Source organism: Epinephelus moara, chromosome 17 (assembly GCF_006386435.1).
Source record: "Epinephelus moara isolate mb chromosome 17, YSFRI_EMoa_1.0, whole genome shotgun sequence".
NCBI classification, from domain to species: Eukaryota; Metazoa; Chordata; class Actinopteri; order Perciformes; family Serranidae; genus Epinephelus; species Epinephelus moara.
This window is the reverse complement of record NC_065522.1, coordinates 30,942,342-30,956,793: the sequence shown is the minus strand read 5'-3', so window position 1 is coordinate 30,956,793 and position 14,452 is coordinate 30,942,342. Positions and strand designations below refer to the sequence as shown.

The following is a 14,452-nucleotide window of genomic DNA, read 5'->3' as shown; positions in this document are numbered from 1 at the left end:
CGCTCCATTTCCCCCTAATGCTGCCAGGTGCTGTTACTATATGCTAGCTACTATAGCCTAACTATAACGGCGACCAGACGCTTACCATGCCAACGTTAGAATGTGGCTTTTTTCGTCTGTGTCCAATGCCGCAAGTCATTACCCAAGTGCTGGATTTCGATGACTTCACAATGAGACAGGGTTGGGTAGGTATACACTCCACTACACCACTGGTGTAACGAGGTACTTTTAATTTCTTTTAATGAGTGCCAAGAGTTGAAAACATGTTTAACTACTGTCACTTTTTAGCCAACCATTCAATCACAATGGAGAACGGACAAATACCACAAAGACCAACCGTCACATCTTACATGTACAAGTGCTGAACAACAACACCGACAATAAAGGAGAAGTATGTTAACATACTGTGTATACATGAATATATGTTTCCTCTCATGAACCCACACAGACCAGCAGGTCCGTCCTCTGTCTCTACCTGCTCCAGCCTTCCCTTCATCCTCAGCAAATGCTTTACTGCATCATAACAACCAGATGCAACCAAAGCATCTCAGCTGAAAGAACGCTACTTCCAAGGCACCCTCAAGTGCTCCCAGCTAGGTGTTTCCTACAGAGCGCCTGGTGTTTTCAGCAGGGAAAAAATCACCCTGATGGGCACCACCCCGTAGTGTCTGATGATGACCCAGTTTACAAACATAATCAAACTCCACCAGGGCTCTATACTTGGCCAGTTATTCAAGGAAAGCCAAAAAATACACCAAACCAAGAACTTTTAGATAGTTGTTGTCGACCTGTAGAGAAGCAGTAAAGTCTTCAGCTGATCTGAAATCAGCATATCTTCAAAAATAATTACAGTTAAGCTCCAAAAGCTGGTCCTACACCTTTTTTTCTTTGCAAGAGTCTGCCATTCTATAGTTTAAAAATAAGCTGCAGGGGCGTTAAAGGTTGTCTGTACCGAATGTTGTGGCTTCAAACATGACAGAGTGAGAATTAACACTAACTAAGCAGGTCCTCCTGGTGAGCTACCGAGCAGAGAAGCCGAAAACTGAGCTAGCATCCTGTGTCTGTGTGGAGCGAGCGCTGCGGTCGATGACTCAGTTCCTGAATACTGATACCGAGAGTGATTTAGAGGGTAGAGGGATAGGGGCGGGGAGGGGGTGTGTCGAGATGTCGAAACACCGAGGGGGGAAAGGAAAAGGTTAGGGTACAGAAAAAAAGAGACTGTAGCAGGCGGAAAGTACCAGAAACAGAAAAAGCAAGATGTACATGATATGGCCAAAAGTATGTGGACACCTATATATTACAACCATATGTGATTGCTAAGCATGTCATTCAAAAATCACAGGCATTAATCAGGTGCCATGACAGCCTCCACTCTTCACTGTCCACTCAGACACAAGATCATCAGTGAGCTCCAACGCTGATGTCAAGTGATCAGGTCTGGCTTGTTCCAGGCTGAGGTCAGGGCATTGGGGAAACTATTTCTTTATGGAGCTGGCTTTGTGCACGGTGGTAATTTTCATGTTGAAATAAGAAGGAGTCGAACTTCACCAGAGTTAGAAAAACACTGCTGTCTAAAAATATCATTGTAAGATGTTGCATTAAGGGGCCTTAACCAAACTGCTGTTCTGTGTCCACATACTTTTGGCCATACAGTGTTAGAACAGACTAAAAGAAAGAGAAGAAGACTGAGAATAAAGCTGAGAAGGAAGAGAGGCAAACAGTGAGTAGCAGGTGGGATGAGAGACACGACGAGAGCGAGACAGAGCCGCAGAGATAGGAAGAGGGGGGAAGGAAGAAAGAGAGCACAAAGCAGTAAGCTCGTAGAGAAGAAGTGAGAGTTGAGGCAGAGGAAGAGGAAAAGGGTTCGTGGAAAAAGGAACAACATAAAGAAAATAAAAGGACAGACACTCAACAGACACGCCGATGATCATCCATCATCTTTAGGAACATATTTTAAGAGCGAGAGAAAGCAAAGTAAATTCGTCGACATGATGAAGTTGTGGAGTCGCCTCTGCTTCCTCGGTGAGTTCAGCTCTAACACCTTACCCCAGTTTAGATTTAAACTTACTTTCGTTTACTAATGTTGCTTTCCAGAGTGCTAATGAATTGACATAAACATACAAGTTATTGACTGAAATGCGTAAGCAGATCTCCCACGCTCACTCGCACTTTGAAATTCAAAACTTTCCAGGCTCAAGTTCAGATTGTTTTCACGCCCGTTCAATCAGACGCTGCAGAAAGCCTCGTGGTTTCCCTCCTGATCTGGTGAAATCTCTCTAACTCAGCTGCTTCCACTGCCATCCATTTATTTACCAACACTTTCAGGGCCTTGATTTAGTCTTAAATACACACTTGAACGTACTTAAATGACATCAAGGTTCATGCAAGGACTCAGAAACATCTGCCATATGCAGGAAGTAACACAGAGCACACAAAGGCAGAAATCTGAGTGAAAAGTTCGACACTAAAAGTGAATTATCAGGGAAAAGAGGGGTAAACACAGTTATTTTTACCATCACCTCAACGTTTATGTTACGTGACCTTCTTCTTCGGCATAGTCCTGAGATGGACTCAAAAAAGTGGGCCCTGGAATTTTGGCTCGGACCACAATCAATCACACAAATATAAGTCATGTATTATATATGATATGATACATTCAATGTCTGGGAAACATATTAAAGAGAGGCTCTGGAGCTCTTTTTTGAGCGTTTAGCACTTCATTTCCTGCATTCAGGTTTAGTTTTATGCACAGATTTTTGGCTTTTCTGCATCTATTTATAGTGGAAATGTCTTTAATGTTGTCAAAATAGGGAGCATGAAATGATACTTTCATGTTTTATTGGTGGGGACAAATGCACATGTAAATACTGAGGGAGGTATGTCCCTTGTTTTCCCCTCCAAAATCTGCGCCTATGGGTTTTCGAGCCAGCATATGTGCTACTATATATTTAGGATTGCCACTAAAATGGGATCAGGATTTAAAAGTACAAGAACACATTCTGTATCTGTAGCGACGACTATCAATGAAAAAAGGTGCGAAGAGGCTGAGTAGGTTCGTAACTGTGACTCGTTGAAATATAGTCATGCTGAAATCCATAGATGTGTTTTATGGTGGTTTATTCAACAAACAATAAAGATAACTAAAGTAAATCAGAGCCAAAAACTTACCCTCTTTTTCTAAGTGTCACCGTGCTGGTGAATAAGTGCCAATTGACCCTTTGCTAAGTCATGCCACTGAAGCAGACTGGCCAACCATAAGATGACCAGGGTCCGACAACAACACAGCTCTAATGCAGTCGTTTCAGGTTTCCTTCATTTTCAGGCTGGTTTTGTGGATGTGGAGCTAAATGTTGTGCCTGGGGCACGTCGTGTATTAATGATACTCGTTACCTGGAGAGGTTGGAAAAAGATATACGTTTCTTCCCTGTTCCAAAACCAAAATCAAACCCTGAAAAGTGTAGGGTTAGCTAGCTAGCTACAGAAGATATAGCCNNNACACAGACTGTAGACCCCTCTGTCTGCTTCTCTCTGGAATCACTCTTTCATTTCTCCAAAAACATGATCATATTTCTTCAGGGAGTGCAGTTAGTGACAGTGTGGGCTCCATGCTTACTCTGACAGCTTGTTGGACCATCAAAAAGGGGCGGGGCTTAGCAAAAGGTCACCTGCATTTATTTTTAACAGGCTTGACAACATGTTACAAAGACTATCAGAGAGCGAGAGACAAGACAAAGATACTCTGAGCAGCCAGCGAGTTGCTAAACGGGTGTAAAAAGTGTAAAAGTTAAAATATATCTCCGCACCTTCCTCGTGTTTTGTATAAATCATGCTGGCACACCTTTTGTTGCAGATACCATTTAATGACGGCACTGAGCCCAAACGGGGAGGGGCTTAAAAATGTGATTGGGCCAGCCCAGTGTCAACGAAGAAAATATACCAATGGACGAACCAAAAAAGACAGTTGTGTCTACCCATAAGGCTCGTCGGGCCACTTGGAAACTGCCTGGTCTGCCAGATGGCCAGTCCACATCTAGCATAGCCTTTTCTGTCATCAATATGAAGCTATAAAAAGGTCAAATGACAGGGACACTGAGCAATCATTTGGTCCACTGATTTCTCAAAAAGTCTTGATATGTTAAGACAGAAAATATTAAAAAACGTATTTTGCTTGCAAATTCATGGCACAAAACATGAATGCATTACATATTAAAATATTAAATAAATCAGATAATGTCAACAGATGATCAGGCACCAATTCACAGGTCAAAACAGCACAGAGGTCAAAGGTCAGAGGTCACTGTAGACAAATAAATGTGTAGATATGCTGTTTTAATGCGCTCATTTGTCATCAGTCTTCTGTCCTGCTTCGATCTTACTTCTCGACTCACATTTTCACACCGGTGTTTGTCCTTTTTCACACATTTGCTGCAGATCTGTAAAGTCAAACCACGACCTTAGCTGTCAACAAGTATACCTGTTAACTTTAGAGCATGTGTGCAGATAAGTGTTCTGTTTTCTTAGTGCATACAGATATGCCTTTGGATTACATTAGCCAGAATCTGGGTAATTCATAAAGGTTTATTTAAATTATGTCTTTTGTTTTATGTTTCATTATTGTCTCTTTCTGTCTCAGTTCTAGCAACTTCTTCAATTTCCAGAGGACAAAATGTAACTGCTGTTTCTCAAGGTAACGTAAAGAAAGGTACAGTGACACTGGACGTGATTAACAAGTGATTTTTTATGTTTCTGACATATATTTAAAAATGTCTGCATGGTGGTGCATTAGCATTGTTGCCTCCCTGTAAGAGTGTTCCTGGTTCGAACTCCAGGATGGGATGTGCAAAGTTTACTTGTTAGCATAGCCAACCTCGTTAGCAAGCTAGCTCGCTAACCCTGCAGCAGCTCATAAGATTTTTTTGTTCAATATTATCAAGGATTTTGTTTAATTGAACTTCAGTCTGGAAAACTAGCTTAGCTCTGAAGAAGCACAAAGGAATTTTGAAAGACGCACAGGAGCAGCGTCCTGGTAGTTGCTAAATTCATATCCTATGATAGAATTATTTTCTTAAACATTTCTGGACTATCAAAAATCCTCAGCTGAGATAAGATGTCAGACTTGGGAAGTCTCTGTATATTTAGATGTCATGTCAGATAAAACTGGATGTGATTAAATCTGCCTTTTGATATCAAGTTAAATTGGTGCTGTGTTTCATAACTGTGTTGACTGATGACACCCTGCATCTATACTTGAGGGACTGTCTGTCATGGTGACAGTACCCACATCCTGCATGTGTCCCGTGCTAGTGTGTTGTGAGAGGGTGTGCTCTGAGGTCTCTGACTGACTCTCTGTGTCTCCTACATGTCTGACACAGATGGTCCTGTCCTTACTACTTCCCCACCACTGATGTTAGCAAATGCAACTCAAAATGACGCTGCCCGCACACCGCCCACTCCTTCTCCTCAGACTCAAACCTCAGTGAATGCAACAGATCTGTCTTCACAAAACATAACGGTAAGTCATCTTAGAGATGTGCCCGGAGCATGTGACCCTCCAACAACTCCTTTGCTTTATGAAACTGACAGCATGAACTCCTAGTGTTGCTTTGCTAATTCTCAAAGTTACGGAAAACAGCTGCTCTCAGGCAAGTTTCAAGTCTTTGTGAGTTGATTATTTTGTGGGACTGAGAGCAAACTATTTCTTTCTGGAAGATGAGAGGTTAACGATGCATCTCCTCAAGTGTCTGACGCTCTACACTAAAATGAGAGCCCTGCTGGTGGAAGAAACAGAGCGTTATATTTCTACATGAATGAACCAACGGTTAAGTTAATCACACATTCACTCCGCTCGGCGAGTGGTGAGAGAGTGCTCTGGATAACCGAATGGTACATTCAGACAGTGCTTCGAGTTTATGACCAGTCCAGGTTGTGTCAGAGTGCGCTCCGACACTCAGAATGAGTATTTCTAAAGGCACCACTCACATCATCTTCCTCATTGTCTAAAACAAGCCAACAGAACTTGCTAGCTAGCCCTGGCAAATGTCTGCGGAGAATTGTTTTGCCTCCAGCTAAGCCCCGCCCACCAAAAAAAGTCTAATAAAAGGGTCTATAAAGGGGTCTATAAACAGTCAATGGGTGGGACTAGGTCAGGGGGCATCGCATTGGGGGGAAACGTGGGACAGACTGCCCAGGGACCCAATGGGAAGGGGGCCTCAATAAGCCAGATTTTTTTTCTTCTTCTCAGTAATTAGTGCCATAGATTACATTTGGAGAGGACATATGTACACATAAGACTGAACTTTGTCTACAAAAACATAGTGGAGGCTCTCTAAAGGCCCCTCTCATAGCCTGGAAATCCAGACCCAAATATAGAAAGATTTAGGGTCTGGCTATGAGTAATGAAAATGGCCCAACTCGAGGGGCAGCACCAAGCATGCATTTGAAAATATCACTGCACGCAATTGGATAACACTACAACCAATCAGAACAATACACGCGGTGACGTATCCAGAGCGCTACCAGCGGAGCTAACTGGTAGATTAGACTCTTGCCGTATCCGAAAACAAAACAGAAAAAACGTCCTTCTTGCAAAGGAAAGATTCGAGCGCCGTCTTTTGTTCCTCTTTTAGAGAAAAAGTCAAGTCTAACTCGTTCATTGTAGCGGCCAAAGCCGTTTCAGACAACTGGTGTTCATCCGTAGCCATCTTGCAATGTTTACTGACTGATTCTGGACTTCGTTGTCGCAGCGCTGTCATCATCTGTTTAGCTCGCCTCTGGCCCGCCTATATCAGATACACCGATGTGATTGGTGCAGCTCGGTTTCATGGGCATAGGTAATGAGCATCATTACTGATTGCCAGAGTGACTCGCCGAGCAAATTCAAACTGTGCTCTCGGGAGAACTCTGGATTTCCAGGGTACCCCTCTCACCCCTTGAAGGTGCAAAACGGTTTAATCCGCCCGTAATCCGATTTTTCTCTAACACAGTACAGCCGACTAAGTGACTGCTGATACTGCTGGAGCATCAGCATACGCTGTCACGTCTTTAACGAAAGAAGGGAAATTACGGTTCCAAAAGAGAAAAGACAGAAATAAAAGGCAAAGAAGTGCAAACTGACTTTGTATACATTTCTTTCGAAAGGAGCACAAGAGAAACTGCTTATGCACAGGGCCCAGACTTTAGTGCGACGACCCTGGACTAAGTCTGTCAGTATGTTTACATGCACAGTTAAGTGGAGCTACAGTTACAGCTCGACCAGGCCATTTCATTGACTGTCTTGTCCCAGTATACAAGCACGGGAGGGGAATCCATTTAATGACCAAAGTATGTGCGACTCCTCTACGATAGGTGGAGATATGCCCTCTTTCAGCTTGTTAGTATTGGACCTTTTTCCTGTTGACCTTTTACGTCACAGACCAAACAATCAACAAACAAGTTAGCTACAGTTAGCTAGCAGCTAACTGGTACCATGGTGGACAACTTTACAGCTCTGTACATGTCACCGTCTTCTTCTTTTGTTACGCATTTAATGCTATTCAACTTCTGGGTCAAAGCCCGGGGGGGAATCTGTGGAACATGCTCAGAGCGCCTTAGTTGGTTTAGGTCCAATTGACTGTATACATGCAGGAGGAATTTCGACTCCCAATCACATTATCTGGGTGTGTTAGTCAGACTAAGGACAAAGAACTTAGGTGTCACAAGAGCGAAACAAACACGGATATTGTAGAATTTTACCGCTGTAAACTCTCTCGAAATGCAGTTAACGCCTTAATGTTTTTCCTTTCCTGAGGAAAAGTTTTAAGGGTTTCCATGCATCACCTTCATGTAGGTGCCTTAGCTAAGGGGAAATTAAGCCTCAAGTGCCATGCTTAAAGCGAAAACTTTATGTATTTTGTGCAGCATGCACCCATATACGTCTTCCATCGCTGTCTTCACAGTTTAAAAACAGAACCAACCATCAAAAATCAACACATAAAGCTGAATATATATTTGAGACATCCATCAGCCAATCAGAGGCCTCCGAATCCAGTCAGTTCTGACACAAACTGTAATCTTCCTTCGACGTCTTTCACAGACTCCAGAAAAAGGACCACAGAGTACAGACGACGTGGTTACAACACAGGAAGTCAATGGCAAAGCAGCGCAGACGACAGCCCCGGTCAGCACCGCGGGAGGCGGGAGGGATGGTGTCACTACTGTGACGACAGTCGCCATAGCGACGACCAGTGCCTCACCGACAACAGGTACCTTAGTGGTGTGGATGCAGGAGGCATATTTGCGAGTCATGTGCTTCAAGTTTGTCTTCCTGTGTGTCAAACCACAACTGCTCATACTCTCTGTAACCACCACACACACACACACACACACACACACACACACACACACACAATGCCTTGTATGTCACTTTAGCACACAGTAAGTGCTACCAGCTCTTCTACACATCAAGTTTAAAATTATAATTTTTCTTTGAACTGTAGTGAAAAAAAAATCTTTTTGATAATCAATCAATCGATTCATTTTCTCAAGCAGAAATATAAAATTTTTGGTTGCAGCTCCTAAAATGAGACGATCTGATGCTTTTTGTTGTTAAATATTGACATTAAAGTAAGTGTATCTGTGGGTTTTGGATTTTTTCTGTTTCCTGACATTCGATAGCCAAAATGTTTAATGATTTAACTGAGAAAATAAGTTTGTCCGTCTGTTTCTTTTGCTTCTGTTGTCCACAAGGGGGCATGAACTGACACTGTATTTGAACTGTACTGAGCAGTAACCAGCTCTCTGTCTCTTTTAGCAGCAATCGCAAGCACAGCAGGTTCGTCCTGGGGTAAGGATGTTTTACTTTATATGTTTGTGTTGTTTATCAGGCCGAACGAGAATGTTCTATTTATTCTTCTTCCCCACGCTATATAGTGTAAAGTATATGAATAAACTAATAAATGATTGACTAATTAATTTTTATTTGTCTTGATAATTAATTCATTGGTTATACAAGTGGCACATATGAGCCCCCATATACTTCCTGATCAGGGTTGGACATCAGCGCCAGCCAAATGCTGGTAAAATATGCAAGTGGCTGCTAGATTTGCTTCACTCACCAGCCAAAAACAACTGTGATCTACTGGGTGGCTGGTAGATTTTAGATTCAACCAGCCGCAGAGTCACAGGTGGACATATAAGTTAATTTCTAACACAGTACCTGATGCTGATAAAACTGAATCAGCCCTCTGTGTCTCTGTCTGCAGGTTACGCGATCCTGGTATTGATCATCCTGGTGATCATTGTTCTGTGTGCCATCCTCTACTTTCTCAGGAGAGTCTCCAGGGTAAGAGAATAAGATTATTGGAGATATTTCCTTTAAAATTCCTATTTTATACTAGAGATGCACCAATTTTCTTGGCCGATTCCAAATGTAAACTTTTTTAAATTTTGACCTTCTGATTTTGACAGACTCCATTTTTTTTTCTTTGTCAGAACTATAACTGTCAGTAGTACACAAACATTTTTGTAACTTTTCTTCAGCTAAAATTCAGTAGTGTGTTTATAATTAAACACTCAGACAAATCTCAAAACATAAAAGTGCTCCAGGTTATTGGTTTGGCTCTGCATTCTTATGAGAGGCGAACATCGGCCTACCTGGTTAAGGACTTTCTAGCTCCTTATATTATGTTGTTACTGGCAGCATTTCGACGGCATCCAGCTGCATATCATACTACCGCGACAGGTGCAGACTGGCCGACTGGCGGCGTATCATTTTACTGCAAAAGGTTCCATCAAGCCATGTTACCAACTGATGCCACCAGACAGCGTATCATACGGATGCGAAAGGTAGCTTCTAGTGTCAAAGTCTGATGCTGGAATCACTGACAAAGCGGTGGTATTTGACGACTTCAAAATGAAAACAGGCTGGGCGGGACAAAGCTTCAGTATTTGTGGTGTTGGGAATCAGGATGCAGCAGCTGTGACAATAGTCGGTTACGGTCTGTGCCACTGCACATGTGAAGTGAACCATTGTGTAGTGTATTCATAGAAATTTAAACAGCCGAGAATCTCTAGACTAGCTGGTCAAAAGTCATGGCCGATGAAGCTGAGAATCGACCATGTCACCAGCCGCTCAGTCGGTGCATCTCCATTTCACACCCACTCATTTCATGTCACAATGAAGGCAGTTCATCGATGTTCTGATGTTGCATTTTTCAATATTACTGACTTGCTTGTTTGTTCATTTGCTTGTCCAGACGTACTCGTTTGACCTCCATCGTCAGGTTCCCGCCAACCATCTTGACGAACCCATCGGCACCTTTGAACCAGTCTACCTGGATGACCTGGGTATGTGTTTGTGTGGTTACATTAAAATTACTCTAACATATGAGCATATCCTGATGTGTGTGAGGTTTGTGTTTCAGATCAACCAGCTCCTAAAGACCAAGTGACCACCGATGACCTTTCACCTCCTCCAGTATCCAACGGCACACCTTTACAGTCGGAGGAACACGGCTCCAATGGAGAGACCGGTTGGTGCTTTTGCTGTCTGCAATGTAACATCTGATGTCAGTAACATTAAAAACTATTCAGACAGCAAACCACGTGGTGAAGGCAAGGAGAAATTTGGCCAAATGGTTGATTTAAAATACTCTGAATTCAGTCACTTGAAAAACGTTGATCTATCACAGACTACATGACTCATTAAAATAAGAAAGGTCAGTTGTACCAAGCAAACACAGGGGTTACTGACAATGGTGTGGTGGAAGGTATACGCACCTCTTTTTGCCAAAAAGCCATTGGAATATAAGAGAGTATACCCATTTCCTCTTTGGTAACCTACCCATCTACCCAATTGCACACCCACCTCATCAACTACCGCTACACCACTGGTTACTTTCATGTAATAGCACTTGTTAGTCCATCAAAACACAACAGGAGTATAATGTTTGAACAGGAAAAAGGCGAACAGTCGATCTGGCAGGGATCTACAGGGCTTAATTTGCTGTTGGAGAAAACAAAATGTGTAACTACCAAAGTTTCCTAGGTTGGTCCCAAAAACTAGAGTTCAGCACAACAAACCAACGATCTGATATTCCACATCCTCACCATTACGCCAGTTTCTGTTCTTGTTTTATCGTTGTTTTTCCATTAGGTCATCGTTAGTTTCCTTAAATAGCTGTGGTCTAAAAGTCTCACACAGCTTTCATTTGATCAAGCTGTGATGTTCAGTAGCCTAATAAAATCTCCATTAGTTAATTATAGTTAATGTGAGAGCACAGAAGATGACAGAAGACGATGGGGTCCTGACTGTCTCATTTCCTTTCTGTCCATATAACCTGAATATGTCATCAAATTCTAGTCTACACCTTAAGTTCACAAACTTTGGTGAACTCAAAAAATGTTAAACTCGCCTTACCTTTCCTTCCCTTCTTCTGCTCACTCCAGCTCCACAGGAACAGCCAGATGCAAACGGTCTGCAGCCTTCACCCGCCAGTAACTCCAGTCCCTCGCTGGACGACAACCCGGCTGATAAGACTCCCAGCCCACTGAGCAGTACCAACCTGTTCTTCGATGGTATTGGGGAGGAGCAGCAGAACGAAAACAACAACAACCCATGTAAGATACGTCAAATGCTAGGCTACATCCCAGTCTTCGTATGCTTTCAACTAATATCTGTCAACATGTGTTCAGAACTGAGTTTGCTTTAACCAAACTTTGAGTTCTTAGGGGCCTTTGACGGAGCTAACCTGCTTCTAGTCTTTGTGCTAAGCTAGGCTAAAAAAGTCAGCCAAGACTTTAACGTCCAAAAAGAGAAGAAAAGCACATTTTTCCAAATATCTTTGAGTTAATATTGAAAGTCTCACACTTGTTTTTTCCTCCTTTCTTCAGCGGTTTGTTCCAGTGACCCATTTGTTGAAATAAACCTTGACGAACCGGCGTGGTGCGATCAGTTCCTAACCTCCCCTGAAGCTTCATCTTCTGTTCTCCCCTTCACTCCTTTCTCCTTCTCTTCCTCTCCCTCTTCTTCTTAGCACCTTCAATGATGACCCCAAGTTCAACCTGGAAACAAAACATAAAAGCCAGGAGGATTTTTGACTTTTATTTCCAGCCTGCTCGCAACTAGCCAGAAATATCTGCCAGTTCAGGCGTATAAATCTCAGCCTACAGGCTGTAAACATAAAAAGCTAGCTTTAGCATTTTGTTGTGGTGCATTTAGATGCATTTAGTAAAATATACAGTCTGATAAGGTCGTTTTTATCGAAATGTTTTGACACAGTAACCTTATTGTCCTCGCTTCAGCAGACACATGTTAGCTCAGGTTACCTGGACTCTTCGTTAGCTAGCTAAGCTAACGAGCTAGCATGATGACTAGGCATTTTTAGCTGGAGCCTTTAATAGTAGCACACTTTATTTTATTTCAGTTTAACATTAGTTAGTAGTCTTTTAATTGCTATAATCAGCTTGACGCAGTTTCTCAAACTACAGCAATATGCTAACAAGCTATTAATAAACTTTAATTTCTACTGCATTTCTGTGGCCCTGTAGAGACAAAATAATGTGAGCCACAGTTACTGTACGTATGTTTTCTATATGATAAAAGTATAGATACATGCTGTTTGTTGTGATTTGCAGTATTTGTTTTGACATTTTCTAATGAATAGGCCTCAATCTTTTTTTTTTTTGTTTATAGGCTAGAAAACAATGCAAGAGAAATAAATAAAATACATTTCACTGCTGTATTTTGCTTTTTTTTTAGGTAAGCTTTGGATCAAACTGACATACAAGTGTATAACTTATTGTTTTACAGTAAAACTGATGTTTTTCATTTATTTTGTTTTTGTCATAAATACGTGTTTTTCCAGTGGCTTATCATTTGCCTTTTCTTCCAGCCATTAAGCCAGTAACAATTCTTTATTTAGAGTTTTTATTCTACTTATAAAAGAAAAACAGTTTGTTTTTGCTGTAACTCTTGTACACTCTGTAATAAAGCTGTAAAAATTTAATAAAAAAACTTTTAAGATCAGTTCAACATGTTTTGTTTTGTCTTGTTCTATTATGTATTTTTGCTCTCTGACATTTTATTATTCTTGGTGTGCACAGTACAGATGATCACAACAGTTTTTGTTATCTGTTTCTACTTTCTGCACAGCCCATTTATGTTAAAGTGGGTCCATCTGCTTTCTCTTACATGTTTTTCAAATATAAACTTCCAGTCAACCATTACCAAGAAGCAGTGATGTAGATTGAGGTTATGACCCCTCACCCAAACACGGCGACCACTTTGGTCCTTGTGACGTAAATGTCGTCATCCACCCAGTCCAAAACACTGCAGTCAAGTCAGCCGCAGCTGCCTTTATCACCACAGTGAAGTTAGTTTTCAGTTGGATATTCAACTGACACCAGACCCTGCAGCGTCTTCTTATCCACTTAAAATAATATAATGCATAAAGCATTCAAGTTGTATTTCTTAACAACTTTACTTTGTCTTTTGATGACACTTACTGACTCAAACATTAAGAACAAACTGGGTGAACTAATATTTGTATTGAAATTATAACAGAACAGTACAATAGTGCAAACAAAACAAAGACATTAAGGTCTTTCGAGCTTGCATGTTCAAAAACAGAGGTTTGTCTTTTATCAAGCTGTTAGTGCCACCTAGTGGATTAAATACTAACAACTTGTTTATGCAGTACAGCCGTCAGTCCAGAAACCACGTATTATTAAACTGTATAAAGTTGAATGATTTCATCATAGTGCATATTTTTGTGGAAATTGAGTATAACTTGATTATTAAACTAAAAAACTAGATTGCAGGACATGCTGTCAGTATTTACCTGTGACTCCACAGTTTATGTGCTGCCTGCATCTGTTGTTTGTTCTGCATCATGAAGATCATATACAATTTGGCTTTTAATCCTTAAACATCAGATCATCAAGTAGAAATTTACCCAGTTTGCTGAAAAACATCTTCTATATAAACTGCCAAACAATAAAATATAATGAACTTTTTTGGGAAAAAAAACTTCACCAGAAAATTACAATGTAGACATGTATTTCTTTTCATCATTTTATTAAAGAAATGAAATCATAAAAACTCTCTCTCCCCACAGTTCTCAGTCATGATCAAGAGTGAAAATCTGCTGAATTCTTCAAGGAACTGGGGATAAGCGAGAGAACAGGGGAGGAAATGGGACCAAACTTTTTTTTTTTGTAAATGGCCCAGTATTAAGAGAAAGTGCTGCAGCTGGCAGCAGCAAAAAAATGCTGTATTGTAACCCTTCAGGACATTAACATATGTCCACTGAAAGTGCTTGGTTATGCTACAGATATATTAACAATGTGAGACTATGTGTCTGACAGCTTTATTGTTATTGTCTAACATAGTTTTGCTCAAGCAGAAGTTCTGTTTTGAAGTCAGATGAGTTGTTGCAGGAAGACAATAAAAATGCTTGTTGGCAGAACGGAGAAA

The 14,452-nt window shown here is 41.3% G+C and overlaps 1 protein-coding gene across 2 annotated transcripts; it reads left to right on the top strand.

Annotated features, from left to right (window-relative positions):
• Positions 1 to 1,782: 1,782 nt before the first annotated feature.
• On the top strand, positions 1,783 to 12,997 carry LOC126404345 (uncharacterized). Of its 2 annotated transcripts, none has more exons than XM_050067528.1 (10): positions 1,783 to 2,022; positions 4,634 to 4,687; positions 5,373 to 5,512; positions 8,072 to 8,240; positions 8,792 to 8,821; positions 9,240 to 9,319; positions 10,233 to 10,323; positions 10,401 to 10,508; positions 11,425 to 11,595; positions 11,869 to 12,997. In XM_050067528.1, the coding sequence occupies exons 1-10, from the start codon at positions 1,989 to 1,991 to the stop codon at positions 12,009 to 12,011; spliced, it is 1,020 nt and encodes a 339-aa protein (XP_049923485.1). In that variant the 5' UTR covers positions 1,783 to 1,988; the 3' UTR covers positions 12,012 to 12,997. The 2 variants fall into 2 exon arrangements, with proteins under 2 accessions (XP_049923485.1, XP_049923484.1); XM_050067527.1 differs by having other exon boundaries at positions 8,789 to 8,821.
• The last annotated feature ends 1,455 nt before the right edge of the window (positions 12,998 to 14,452 follow it).